The following is a 14,492-nucleotide window of genomic DNA, read 5'->3' as shown; positions in this document are numbered from 1 at the left end:
TATTGTGATGGGAATTGTGGTTGAACAGTGGCTAGAGACCAAGAATTGAGGCCCACAGTACATGCTTTGATTTTCCTTCTAGTATTCAAATATGGAGTGCCATTTTTAGAGGGCTCAAGCCTTCACTACCTCATAGTGATAAAGATTTAAGAAGCTCTAGTTTTAAACATGCTACAGTGAGCCCTAGGTGCTTTTGCTCAGCAGTGAAAGTAAATTCTTGTAACACATGAGATGCCCACATTTTTGGGGGGGGGGGAATCACGTCACCAGATGTATTCAAGCCATTTGGTTATTATAATATTTAAAAGCTAAAGTGGAAGGAGATGAACAAAATACAGAACAAGAAATAATAATGACGATTTGAAATTGGTTTTGCAGTGGTTGAAAGTTTCAGCTGAGCTGACTTCCAGTTGTGTGAAACTGAACCACAGTTCGCTTGTCCTCTTTTTGTCTCCTTTTTATACAGGTCTACGGGGGCTAATTAATCTTGGGAACACATGTTTTATGAACTGTATTGTCCAAGCACTTACTCACACTCCACTGCTGCGAGATTTCTTCCTCTCCGACAGACACAAATGTGAAATGCAAAGCCCCAGCTCGTGTCTGGTCTGTGAAATGTCTACGCTTTTTCAGGAGGTAAGTTGCCCCTTTGTGTCATTGTTGAGAAGGTCACACTTTCATCTTTGCAGTATGTAAGAGGCAACCAGAGAGATCGCTCTCCTTAATATTTTAGGCTTCCTTCATTTCCTCTTCCATATGCTCCCATTTGCAAGGTGCCATCACTCTCAGTCCAACCCACCTCACAGGGTTGTTGTTGTGGGAAGAAAACAGGAGGAAGAAGGTGTACAATATTTAAGTTAGTTATAAAAGTAACAAAATCAGGATAGAAAAAAAAATATTTAGGGAATAATTCTAATCTTTCCACGAAGAGTTTTTTTATGTATTTGCTGCTTTGGAGAAAGGAGAAAAATAAATAAATCCCCGAACCTTTTGTTTTCTTTCCCGTCCTCCCCTCTGATTCCGCCCCCCCTCCCCTCCCCTCCAGTTCTACTCTGGGCACCGATCTCCTCACATTCCATATAGGTTATTGCACCTGGTATGGACACACGCACGGCATTTAGCAGGGTACGAGCAGCAGGACGCCCACGAGTTCCTCATTGCTGCCTTGGATGTGCTACATCGACACTGCAAAGGTGAGGCTGGTTCCTCTTGCCAAGCATCCGAATGTAAATCACGTGACCATGTAACCGTCATAATGTGGAAAACGGTCACGAGTCACTTTTTTGGTGACTTTGAACGGTCCCTAAGTGACTACCTGTATTTAGCTCTAGGACAGTATTTCTCAACCTTGGTCACCTGAAGATGTGTGGACTACAACTCCCAGAAGCAGCACTGGCTGGGGGATTCTGGGAGTTGTAGTCCATGCATCTTCAGGTGACCAAGGTTGAGAAACACTGCTCTAGGATATCAGAAGAAGTTTCTGCTTTGGTCTTTCATAAATTGGCTAGAGTCAACCGCCTCTCTTCTTACTCGTTTTCATTGCGGCTTTCTTACTACCTTCACTCATTGCTGAAGAAAATCCTCAGATTTCGAGTTGCGTTAGATTTCGTCTGTTTCAACATGAGAAAGGAGGAGTAAGTCTAAATACAGATAGTCCTCGACTTACAACATTTAGTGATCGTTCACCGTTACCACACCACTGAAAAAAGTGACGTATGACCATTTTTCCACACTTATGACTGTGGCAGCCCCTCCACGTAATCAAGATTCAGCCAGTTGGCAACTAACTCACATTTATGACGGTTGCCGTGTCGTCTCGGGGTTATATGATCCCCTTTTTGCAACTTTCTGATGAGCAAAATCAATGAGGAAGCCAGGTTCACTTCACAACTGTGTGGTTAAAAAGTTGGTAAAATGGGGCAAAACTCACTGAACCAACTGTCTTGCTTAGCAACAGAAATTTTAGGCTCAATTGTGGTCGTGTGTTGAGGACTACCTGTACGACTTTTGTAACTCCCAAGTAAACCTCTTTGAATATCCTAAACGAGAACAGGTATACCGTGGTGTAAACTCCTCTGAACTAGCATTTATCCCTTCCCAGAAGCAACTGCTCAATCCCTGGGAATTCTTTTTCAGCCCAATTATGCTTTTTTTTTTTTTTTTTTCTGTTGCTGATGTGTTACATATTGACAGGTGCGAGGAGGTGGTAATTTCATTTTGCCAGATGTCACGGGAAGCCCCGTGAGTTTGTCATACCTCCCTGTGTTGCTGTGAACAAGCTTACAGATCAGTCTTTAGAGACCCCCACCTCCTCATTGAACCTAATTGACTTGCGTAATTGAAGAGGGAGCAGCCTTACTCTCCTGTGGGTGCAAATGATGGTCTATTAAGAGTATCCAGCAGGGATGTTACCTGCAGCCCAGTGAAAATGCGAAGAAAAAAACCCGTTTGTTAGTTTTTGTGAGCAGATGACAAAAAATAAAAGAAAGAAATGCTTTTTACAGGCAAGGGTTAAACCTTTGTCCTTTTTTAAAAAAAGATTCTTTATTTTCCTTTAGGTATGTATCTTTCTCCAAAAATGACACAGCAATGTAACTTTTCATGACTTCATAAAAGAAACAGGAAAGACTGTGTTGGTTTTTTTTGTCAGTAGTGATTTAATAATGTATCTTTTACTTGGCCAGAAAGTTTAAATCCCAACTGATAGATAGTTGCTCTAAATAAGGTAGTGCCATATTTAATCTCAAAACGCCAAGTCAGACTCATGCCATATTGACATTGGCAAGATTTTAGGCTTCCATTCCTTTCCCTGGGATTTGTGGGTGGGCGAATGTGCTCCTAGTCAAGGTTAAGAAAGTGAAGTATAGAATAAACGTTTTCAAAAATATATAAATTTAGTCCATCTTTTCAGTCACATTGGAATAGTTACATTGTGTGTCAAATGCTCAACATTTGCAAATGCTGCCTTTCCTACATTTCTTGAGTGGTAGTGATTTTGCTAGATAGTGTGAATAATGACATGTGTAATTTTCTTAACAGCAAGAATCATTTTTACTTGGAAAGACTTACATGTATTACTCAACCCCTCGAAGTGCAGTTAAATCATGATTGCCGCTTTCTGCCATAGCAGCGCTACCTCTTCTGGAAGGTGTCCTTGGGGCAGGGCAAAACCAGCCAATTTTCCACTTAATAATAATATATTACGATCTCTAGGACACGAAGTTTCTCATACCTAATTTTGGATCAAGTTCTCTATTTTCTTGGTTCGGTCAACCGAGCACAACTTGAAGCAATAAAATAGAAGTAGGGTTTTTCATAGCTGTCGTTCCTGATGCACTTCCTTACTTTTGGAACATTATTTTTGTAGATGTACCACAAAAAGTAAGTCTTAAGGTCTACAGGCAGTCCTTGGCTTACGACCGCAATGGGGACCAGAATTTCCACTGCTAAGCAAGGCAGTTGTTAAATGAGCTGCACCCAATTTTATGACCTTTCTTGCCACAGAAACACTACAGTTGTTAAGTTAAGTAGCACAGATGTAAAGGGACTCTGACTTCCCTGTTGTCTTTGCTTGTCAGAGGGTCACAAAAGCTGACCAGATGACCCGCAGGACTCTGCAATTGTTATAAATACACGCCACTTGCCAAGTGTCCAAATTTTGAACAGTGGTTGTTCAGAAACAGTCATAAGTCCCTTCTTTTCAGTATCATTGAGGACCCAGATTGTTGAGGGGGCAAGGAATGGTGCGGAGGCCTAGAGGTAGAGCTCTGGCCTCACAATCGGGAGGCTGTGAGTTCGATCCTAGGTAGAGGCAGATAATTTCTCTCTCTGGGCACACTGAGAATTTATCTGCTGAACAAAATTCCGCATTAGCGACAGGAAGGGCATCTGGCCATTAAAACACTCCGCTAGCTCCCTTCAGTTGCCTAGACTCCACCCTGCAAGGGATTATGTGGCCGTTAAAAGAAGATGATTGTTGGGGGCAAGATGCTGACTCTGTAAACCGCTTAGAGAGGGCTGTAAAGCGGTATATAAGTCTAAGGGCTATTGCTATTGTAACTCTGAATGGTCACTAAACGAATGATTGTAAATGTATGTTTAGTATGTAAAGAGCGTAGTTCTCTGCCCGGCTGCATGCGAATATTCAGAAGGCTTGAAAACAAAGTCTGCTTATTTCCTTTTTCTTCAGGTGACGATAATGGGAAGAAAGCCAGCAATCCCAACCACTGTAACTGTATCATAGACCAAATCTTCACAGGTGGACTACAGTCTGATGTCACTTGTCAGGTCTGCCAGTGAGTATGATGAGCAAGTCTTTTAAAAAACGGGCAACCCCTTGAGAATAAAATGGCGATATCTTCTTGTTGTACATAGAGAGCGAGCCTAGGCAGGAAACTTCAGTGAGAACCTGAATGAAATAAAGAAAAGAGTTAATTGCGTAATAGCTAACCTACTGCTCTTAAACCTGCTTGCATTCTTGTGAAGTCGTGATGGCAATCTTTTTTTCAGCCATATGTAAATAAACATCACCAGGAGCTTAAAATCAGCCTTGGCTTGATTATAAAGCAAGTGGGCAGCCAATATGCTTTTTTTAAAAGGGAGACCTGAGCTGCCAGAACACAAAACAATTTTGCACTGTTAAATTATACGGACTTTTCATTAACTTCATTAGCTGATATTTCGTCCATTCCCTAACATCCTGCTCTTGTTCCGTATTTTTAAGGTCCCCATTAAAGAAATTTAAAATGTTCTTTGTTGGCAATCTGTTTTGCGAGCACCCCCTAGAGGTGAAATGCCAATTTTTCTTCCACTTCTGCACATTCATTTTGGACATGTAAAGCAGAAGTCTTCAAACTTGGCAGCTTTAAGACTTGTGGACCTCAACTCCCAGAATCCTCCAGCCAGCATAGCATAGCATAGCTAGCTGGAGAATTCTGGGAGTTGAAGTCCACACGTCTTAAAGCTGCCAAATTTGAAGACCTCTGATGTAAAGGTTGCCAGAATGTTTTTCCTCTCAGCGTTTACCCTTGTGAACCTACTATTTTGTAAAGTAATATCACACCATTTTCTGGATCTCTTGATTTGCAGGGATACCCCCTTAATATTTATTCTCTTTGTCCTCTCAATTTTAACAGGTAAAATGATTGTTACTGATAGAAGAGAATGTTTGTAACATAGGGTTGACCTATGGGGTCCTTGGTGCTTGCTGAGCTTGGTGGTTTTCTTGCAGATGTTTCATGACCCAACTAGGTAATTTCATCAGCACTGGAAGGAAATGGGTGGGGGGGGGGAGAGGAGCAAAAGAGGAGGAAGACTGTGGGGTCCTTAGTTTTGGTTGTTCTCTTGCAGACTTTTCACTACCTAACTAGGTAACCTCATCAGTGCTGAAAGGGAGTAGGCTTTCATCATCATTGCATGGATGATGTTCCCTACTTGGGTAATGAAACATCTGCAAGAAAACAACCAAACTCAGAGAGCACCAAGGACACCACAGTTGTCGTCTTCCTCCTCCTCCTCCTTTCTCCATTCTGCAATCCGCACTACCTTCTAGCGCTGAAGTTGTTACCTAGTTGGGTAATGAATCATCTGCAAGAAAACACTAAGCTCATGAAAGTACCAAGGACCCCACAATCACTTATGTCCAAACTTTCGCTTTACATAATCCCATGGCTGAACTGTTGTTTTTTTTCCCCTCTCCCTAGCGGTGTGTCCACCACGATAGACCCCTTCTGGGACATCAGCCTGGACTTACCCGGTTCCTCCACCCCGTTTTGGCCTCTGAGTCCAGGCAGCGATGGCAGTGTGGTGAACGGAGAGAGCCACGTGTCAGGAACCACCACCCTCACAGACTGCTTGCGAAGGTACAGACTGGCAGACTGGCATTAGAAAGGAGCAATCTTACCTTCCCTCCTCCTGTCTGCAGATGAGCAATCGGCAGGCAGATGGCCCAGGAGCAAAAAAAAAAAAAACACACCACCACGTCTGCAATTATTTCTGCTGAATCATCGTGCAAGCAACTCAATTCCCTTGTAGGAAAAGAGGCCAGGACAAAAATTAAGCATGTAGCATAAACTTGATAGAAGCTGGTAGGTAACCAAGACAAACAACCCCCTCAGTTTAGCTTTCCCCATGATAAATTTCAGCACTGTGTATCCTTGATTATGTTAGACAGTAGATGGGTATTGCTTCATATGTTGCAAAGCAAGGCACGCTCAGGATAAACAAAAACACCTTTGATCTCTCATCTTACAGATATTTTAAATAAAACGTCGTTGAACTATGACCTACATATGTGGTATCTCTGTAGATCATAGGTGCAGGTCACAATCCTTGTTTTCCTTAATTATGGATAGTCTGCCTCTTACCTATCCCTCCCTTGCTCAGTGAACAGAAGTGGGGTCTCTTAGAGGTAAGGAAGAGAAAAATCCAACCTAAAAGAGGAATTGTCAAGCGAAGCAGCCAGTCAAAATTGCAGGAAACCTCCATTGCTTCACCAGTTTTTGAACGCCGTTGGTTGGCCTTATGAAGAAGAAATTCTACTAGTCTTTAACAGAACGTTCTGCTAAAATACGATGTGGAATGTATCTTAGTACTGAATTCAAGAAAGATCAACAGATGAGCAATGTCCAGCAGGTTTCATCCTTCTTTCAAAACACAGCAAGCAGACTATTTTTCTGTTCCTCCTGATGCAACTGTCACTTCACAAAAGATCTGAGAGGTTATAGAATTATCACACAACCACCTCTACTTCAGGAAGATTGAAAAGAAAATATTTGCCGGAGAATTTGTACAACGGTATACAGAAATCCATATGAAGAAATCCATATGCACAGACTTTCTTGTCTCCAAATGGATAACAGGCCAGTCGAGATAGAGGGGGCTCAATGAATTTACACTCCCATTTCCTTGCAAGAATGGGAAATGTTTTCCTGTCCCTATCTGGGCTTTCCTCTATGTAATTACCCATAGTCTCAATTGAATATTGAAAATATTTCCATGGCTTTTAACTGTTTACCTGTTCACTGTTTAATTGTTTGCCACCTGTTTACCTGCTTTGAGGCCAGTTAAATGGAGATATTCCTGGGGATATCTTTCTTTACTCACTGAATCACCACACTGTAATTAGGACATCGAGACTAAATTATTTAGGATTATACATCGGTTTCTCCCCCTAAGATTCTTCCATTTTCTTGGAATCTGGCAAACAACTTCAGAATAATGCTAACCAGATCCATTCAGCTATCACTATTATAGTAATTAAGATCATAGGAACAGCCCTACTGGATCAAACTTCCATCTAATCCCGTAACTGTCCACTGGTACATATTTTGGTGGCCACCCTAAACAAATTCTGGAGTTCACTGTTAAACCTCTTTTAACATGGAAGTATTATACAGTAACAATGCCAATAGAGCTATGCTTTTGTCTTATTGCTTCATACTATATAGGGTTTATTTGTTACCTTAACACGTAGATGATGGCTAATTTGGAGCTGTTTTAGTTTTTAGACAAGATTGAAAGAGAAATGATGCAAATATGAAAACCTTGAGGCTTCTGGATTTCAGCTGTCTTTAGCTGTAACCACTACAGTCAGCAGCTGCCGCAGTTGCTAAAAGATATAATTCATTTAGAAGTTCTATACCCTTTCTGTAGACACTTGGGGATTAATTCTGTGGAGTGTGTCTCTCTCAAATGGCTAGTTTGGCATGGCTGTTCCATGCAAAGAATTCCTTGTATATAGAAGTCCTGTTACCAAGTGATCTTGATGGATGGAGGAAACTCATTTGTGTGGAAGAAGGTTCAGTGTTGGTCTTACGTACTGCCTCAGTACAGAATTCAGATTTACTGTTTCAATAAGAGAGGTCTTGAACCAAGCATTGCTTCAACAATTCCAAGGTTTGCATATTCCTTTTTGAACCAGTTGATCCCTTTGAGTCTGGAAGGTAAGGATGGCAATTATAAAAACATACATTTAGATTTCATCCAAGATAATTTCCAGATTTGGGAAGGCATGTTGTATTTTAGCTATGTGAAAAAAACCTTTAATCTGTCCTCACAAGTGCCTCAATTGTGTATATTTAAACATATGCCAAACACTGGCCTATTCACCTAATCAAAGCTTAAGATCCTTTTTTTTGCTTCATCTGTGATCTCTTCATATTAGCCAGTTTGTGATAGATTGGCCACTGAGCCAAATTTATTTTTATTATCATATTTTTCAGGTAAGTTTGGCTTTAAGAACATAAACAAAGATTGTGGGAAATGTCTTAAGGAACATTTTAACACCAGTTTGTATAGGTTACGTATAATTTATGTTTTATTTTTAAATCAAGAAACATAATAGCAGAGGACTTGAAATGAATAAAACCTCTGATGAAGCTAGTATTTTAAATGCAAAACTTGTAGAAGATTGTACGTAAAAGATACTAAATGGAAATTTAAAGTGAAATAGTTACTTCTGCTGGTTATCCATTCTGTTTTAAACATATTTTTTTTCAGGTTTACAAGGCCAGAACATCTAGGAAGCAGTGCCAAAATCAAATGTAGTGGTTGCCACAGCTACCAAGAATCTACCAAACAGCTCACTATGAAGAAACTACCCATTGTGGCTTGTTTTCATCTCAAAGTGAGTTGCTTAAATGATGATTCCTGAAAGCGGATCTTCCTCCATGAAATTGGTTTGACTTTCTTTATTTTGTGGATTTTATCTTAAATCTCACGGGTAGACTGAATCTCAGTTTTGAACTGAGCGCGTACACTTAAGAATTGGGGACATACCTTGTGACTGTTGAATAATATATTTCTAGATTGATTAGATATCCAGAGTTTAACATTTTGCAGTTTCTGTCCCAAAGGTGTTTTTTCCAAAAAGCAGCTGGACTTCCTTGTGTTATTTTTTTTAAAAAAAAAACATTTTGCTTCCAATCCAAGAAACTTCTTCAGCTTCTTCAGTTCTGAAGAAACTTCTTGGATGAGAGGCGAAAGGTTTTTCAAAGAAAGAAAGCCATCCAGTTCTGAAGAAGAAAATTCTTGGTTGAGAAGCCAAATGTTTTCAAAGAAAAAAACCCAAGAAAGTTCAGTTGCCTTTTGGGTAAAACACCTTTGGTTCAATCATGACCTGGAAGATTGAGAATTTCCATAGACATTGCAGATCCAACTCTCTGCTGTTATATGATCCATAAAGCCATATGTTGCTTGCCGAACTTAAAACTTTTAGCCTTGATTCCATAACTGTCCAGAAGAATTGAATTAGAGAATATTAGAATGGTTTGGAGGAAGTGGGTTCTTTTGCAGTGGTCTTTGCTATTAAACTATTTGCCCTCCTCCAATTGTGTAACTACCTAGCTGACCCTTGTAATTTGATGCTCATGAGGATATCTGTTCAATTGAGGCATACTTTCAAATGTCTGCCATTATGTTTCCAAAACATTCTAACTCTTAACTACGATAGAGCTTCAACAGACATTCAAAAGGTTTTTGTCAGTGGTCGCTGAAGATTAATATTTTATGAAACTTACAGAGTTGAGATGCTAAGAAAGGAGAATATTTGTAGCTCAGGGTTGACATGAGGGAGCCTTGGTGCTCTCCTGGCACTCTTGACAAATCAGTCATCAGTAGACACAAGTCTGTAGAGCTGCGGTGGCGCAGTGGTTAGAGTGCAGTACCGCAGGCTACTTCTGCTGATCACTGGCTGCCAGCAGTTTGGCAGTTCGAATCTCACTAGGCTCAAGGGTTGACTCAGCCTTCCATCCTTATGAGGTCGGTAAAATGAGGATCCAAATTGTTGGGAGCAAGATGCTGATTTTGTAAACTGCTTAGAGAAAGCAGTTTACAAAATCAGTAAAGCACTGTGAAGCGGTATATAAGTCTAAGTGCTATTGCTATTGCTATGCAAAAGGGACTATCAACCCAACCCAAAAAAGAACAAAAAGACTCCAGATCACTTAGACCTTAAGTCTAAGGTTAACTTCAGACCAACAACCAAGTAAACAATACCCCAATCAAGAAACGGCCAAAGAGCCAACAGTAAAAAGCCCAACCAAAGAATCTCTTAAGGCCAACCCCAGAAACACTCACAGGCCAAGCCACCACAATATAAAAGTGACAACAAAGTGCACTCCTTATTAGCACTGATGATGTTGAATGAAACGTTTGCAAGAAAAACAAGCTCAGAGGGCACCAAGGATCCCTCAGAGTTGAGTTGCTGTTGATGATCAGCATATTCCGCAGCGGAGAAATACAAATAGCCATATCTAGTATATCCAAACGTCTAGATTTCATAAAAGTGAACACAGAGAAGGATATTTTGGAAACAGGCAGCATTTGTATTGAATGTCAAAGGATGATCTCTTGCCATGAATCACCCTGTCGCCCTGTCTGTTCAGAATTAAGATTTTAATATTTAATGCCTCAAAACAGCGTTCAAATGCCAGCGAACTAATATTGCTAAATTCCGGCAGCTGAAGTAATGGATAGGGGGCTGTACGTTATTTATAGCCGAATTGTTATCAGAGCCATGATGAAGAGGTTGTGTCTTCTGACAATGTTAATAATGTAATATGGTAAACAAAAAAAAAGAAAGAAAGAAAATGTGAAAGGCTATCTCATCTGTGTAATTTCTTTTCTCATACTGGGAAAATAGCCTCGTCTGTTGCTAGGGAATTGTTCTGCTTCTGAAATTGGAGTACAATTACCTACAAAGGTAAATAGGACAGGAGTTTTTTTTAGAAATTTGGAGAAAGGCTGCCTTTCGGAAGAAGAGTTCATTAATCTTTCTGCCCCCTGTTCACATCCGCTTATAGCATTTTATTTGGATGATGATGAAAGTAGGGAGCTTATCACATTTCCCATTGTCTCTGAAATTAATCTTTTCCAGCCACTTGTGTCTTGGCAGCGTGAGATACCTAGAATATTATTTGTCTTGCTTTCTAAATCACAGCACACCTCAGTGCTAGCTTTGTACAAAGAAGGTTTCAGGCTGAATCTACGCCTAAAAATCCTAGAATACCCCAAGAATTAAAAAGAGTTGTTTTTAAAACAATTTTTTCCCTCCCTTTCTGGTACATTCTGATCTCTCTCTTGTTCTAAAAAGAAGAAACAGTAGGCAACCATACAAACTGTATAAAAGACACTCACTTCTGACACACTGTTGTATTCATATACAGGTAATCCTTGACTTACGACCGCTCATTTAGTGACCATTCGAAGTTAAAACGGCATTGAAAAAAGTGATTTAGGACCGTTTTTCATATTTACAGCCGTTGTAGCATCTCCACGGTCATGTGATCAAAATTTGGTCAGTTTGGAAACTTGACTCGTATTTAAGACAGTTGCAGTGTCCCAGGGTCACACAATTGCCTGTCTCAACCTTCTAACAAGCAATGTCAATGGGGGAAGCCAGGTTCATTCAACGACTGTGTTACCAACTTAACCACTGCAGCGATTCACTTAACAACTGTGGCAAGAAAGGCCGTAAAATGGGACACAGCTCGCTTAGCAATTGAGCAGTTTGGGCTCAATTATGGTTGTACCTCAAGGACTATCCGTAGTTGTTTTTCTACACCCGAGCTAACTAACTTTCATTATCTAACAAAACGAAATTTGATGGTGAAAAAAATAAGGCTCTACATTTAGGCAAGAAAAACAAAATGCACAGGTACAGTATAGATGGTACCTTGCTCAATAGTAGTAACTGTGAGAGGGATCTTGGAGTCCTAGTGGACAACCATATAGACATGAGCCAGCAGCTGCCAAAAAAGCCAACACAGTTCTAGGCTGCATAAACAGAGGGATAGAATCAAGATCACGTGAAGGGTTAATACCACTTTATAATGCCTTGGTAAGGCCACACTTGGAATCCTGCATTCAGTTTTGGTCACCACGATGTAAAAAAGACGTGGAGACTTTAGAAAGTGTGCAGAGAAGAGCAATGAAGGTGATTAAGGGACTAGAGGCTAAAATATACCAAGAATGGTTGCAGGAACTGGGTATGTCTAGTTTAATGAAAAGAAGGACTAGGGGAGACATGATAGAATAGAATAGAATTGAATTGAATTGAATTGAATTGAATTGAATTGAATTGAATTGAATTGAATTCTTGATTGGCCAAGTGTGATTGGACACACAAAGAATTTGTCTTGATGCATACACTCTCAGTGTACATAAAAGAAAAGATACATTCGTCAAGAATCATAAGGTACAACACTTAATGATAGTCATAGGGAACAATAAGATGATAGCAGTCTTCCAATCTCTCAGGGGCTGCCACAAAGAAGAGGGAGTCAATTTATTCTCCAAAGCACCTGAAGGCAGGACAAGAAGCAATGAGTGGAAACTAATCAAGGAGAGAAGCAACTTAGAACTAAGGAGGAATTTCCTGACAGTGAGAACAATTAATCAGTGGAACAACCTGCCTCCAGAAGTTGTGAATGCTCCAACACTGGAAGCTTTTAAGAAGAGGTTGGACAACCGTTTGTCTGAAGTGGCGTAGGGTTTCCTGCCTAAGCAGGGGGTTGGACTAGAAGACCTCCAAGGTCCCTTCCAACTCTGTTATTCTATTCTATTCATTCTATTCTAACTGATGAGATGCTGTTACATTAAGGAAGTAAAAATCTGATCTTCTACCCATTTTTTTTATCTAGCGGTTTGAACACTCAGCCAAACTGAGACGGAAGATCACTACGTATGTCTCCTTTCCACTAGAGCTGGACATGACGCCTTTCATGGCCTCTAGGTATGCACTGGAAACCTCTTCTGGCGAGAAACCCTCCATGTCTTAGGCTGTGTTGAAAGGGCAGAGAAATTGTCTAGTTCAGCTTATAGGTGGGGACTATAATTGGATGTTCTTTTCAGTGGTTCCATTGGCATGGATTTCACAATTGAAATTAAGCAGGAGTATCTTGAGTGAAAAGAGAGTGATTCCACCTTCCTCCTCTAAAGTGCATAGAGCCGCAGTGGTGAGAATGCAGTATTGCAGACTAATTCACTACTCACACTGCCAGGAGTTCGATCCTGACTGGCTCCAGGTTGACTCAGCCTTCCATCTTTCTGAGGTCAGTAAAATGAGGACCCAGATTGCTGGGGGCGAGAGGCTGACTCTGTAAACCGCTTAGAGAGGGCTGTAAAGCACTGTGAAGCGGTATATAAGTCTATTGCTATTATATGCTGTATAATATATAACGTATTATTTGTTTTATATATATATATACTTGCTTTTCATTGAACTAATCAATTTCCTTTGATTTGATTGTTATGCCGAGAAGAAAGATGGCAAGTTTATATTGCCTGAATGATCACTGATACAAGTATAAAAAAATACACGCTCACATTTTTAAAACTTTTGGCTGTGAAATCTTTTCTTTAAACAGCCATTCAAAAGTTCTCCAGAATTCTCCAGCCAGCATGACCTTTGTCCCGGGAAATGCTGAGATTTGAAATTGACCTTTCAAGAAGGTCGTCCAGGTTGGAAAAATTGCAATGGGGGCAGTGTGTATGTTTTAGAGGACCTTTGAAGATACATTTAGGGAGCAGTAAATTTATCTTTCTCCTCTTTGGAGAAAGACGTCTTCTAGAAAAATTCCAAGTATCACCGCATACAGAGCATTCGGGATTCACCCTGTCAATAGCCTTAAATGCTTAAAACCAGTAATTTAAATCTCCTGCTTTTTAGCTTTGGTGTTTTGCTGGTTTTCTTCATGCCAAGGGGTAAGTTATGTCAGTGTTGTCTCTTTACTTAAACACTTGTTTCTCCTCTTCAGGAAATGTCGAGAAAATAAGGAGATCTCTTCAAATTTTAAATGTCTGTTAACTAAAGGGCGACTTGATAACCCGCTGTCTTTTTAAATGACACTGAACATGGTGTTTTTTTGTTTGTTTGTTTGTTTTTATTGTAGTAAAGAGAGCAGAATGAATGGGCAGTACCAGCAACCAGCAGATAGTCTAAACAGTGATAATAAGTAGGTGGCTTTGTCTTCTGTGCTTCTTGGTCTCAGATACGTCCCTTAAAACAGTATAAAAAGCTGCCTTGCAGAGTTCAGTAGCCTGTTTTTGTTTTTTTTAAAAAAGCACTTTGTGTTCTAAACTAGTGCTAAAAAAAAAAATTGCCCAGGAACAAAATGCTTCTTCTTCAAACAGTGATTTTTCCATTGCACTTCTCTCCACCGACCCTCCCCCCCAGCCTTCCTTCTATCTACTCTAAAGACTTACTACTCCACAAATTTTACCTACTCGTTTGTCCAATTGAAGTAGTCACTGGTCTAGTGAAGCCCACCCAGTCTTTGTAGAGGGGGTGGCACGCCAGGACGTGCGATAAATAAAATCTTAATACACCTGACGTTTTGACAGCTTGGATTGGCACTGATAGAGTAATATGCATAAACGCCGTTGATGTTTTTCAGAAACACTAGATAATATAGGTAGTCCTCGACTTAACATCAGTTCATTTAGGGACCGTTTGTAGCTACAACGGCACTGAAAAAAGTGACTTGCGACCA

The 14,492-nt window shown here is 40.3% G+C and overlaps 1 protein-coding gene across 3 annotated transcripts in view; it reads left to right on the top strand.

The window, feature by feature from the left end:
* USP22 (ubiquitin specific peptidase 22) overlaps positions 1-14,492 on the top strand; it is a 56,543-nt gene that overhangs the window by 37,044 nt on the left and 5,007 nt on the right. For all 3 annotated transcript variants that reach the window (XM_087878629.1, XM_087878630.1, XM_087878631.1), the window contains 7 exons: positions 467-636; positions 1,046-1,193; positions 4,190-4,295; positions 5,703-5,861; positions 8,500-8,626; positions 12,642-12,733; positions 13,893-13,955. In XM_087878629.1, coding sequence (XP_087734755.1) covers positions 467-636; positions 1,046-1,193; positions 4,190-4,295; positions 5,703-5,861; positions 8,500-8,626; positions 12,642-12,733; positions 13,893-13,955 — 865 coding nt within the window. The remainder of the gene's footprint in view (positions 1-466; positions 637-1,045; positions 1,194-4,189; positions 4,296-5,702; positions 5,862-8,499; positions 8,627-12,641; positions 12,734-13,892; positions 13,956-14,492) is intronic.

This window comes from Pantherophis guttatus, chromosome 14, assembly GCF_059756535.1.
Source record: "Pantherophis guttatus breed Tessera chromosome 14, ASM5975653v1, whole genome shotgun sequence".
Lineage (NCBI taxonomy): Eukaryota > Metazoa > Chordata > Lepidosauria > Squamata > Colubridae > Pantherophis > Pantherophis guttatus.
This window is presented reverse-complemented; position numbering and strand designations above follow the sequence as displayed.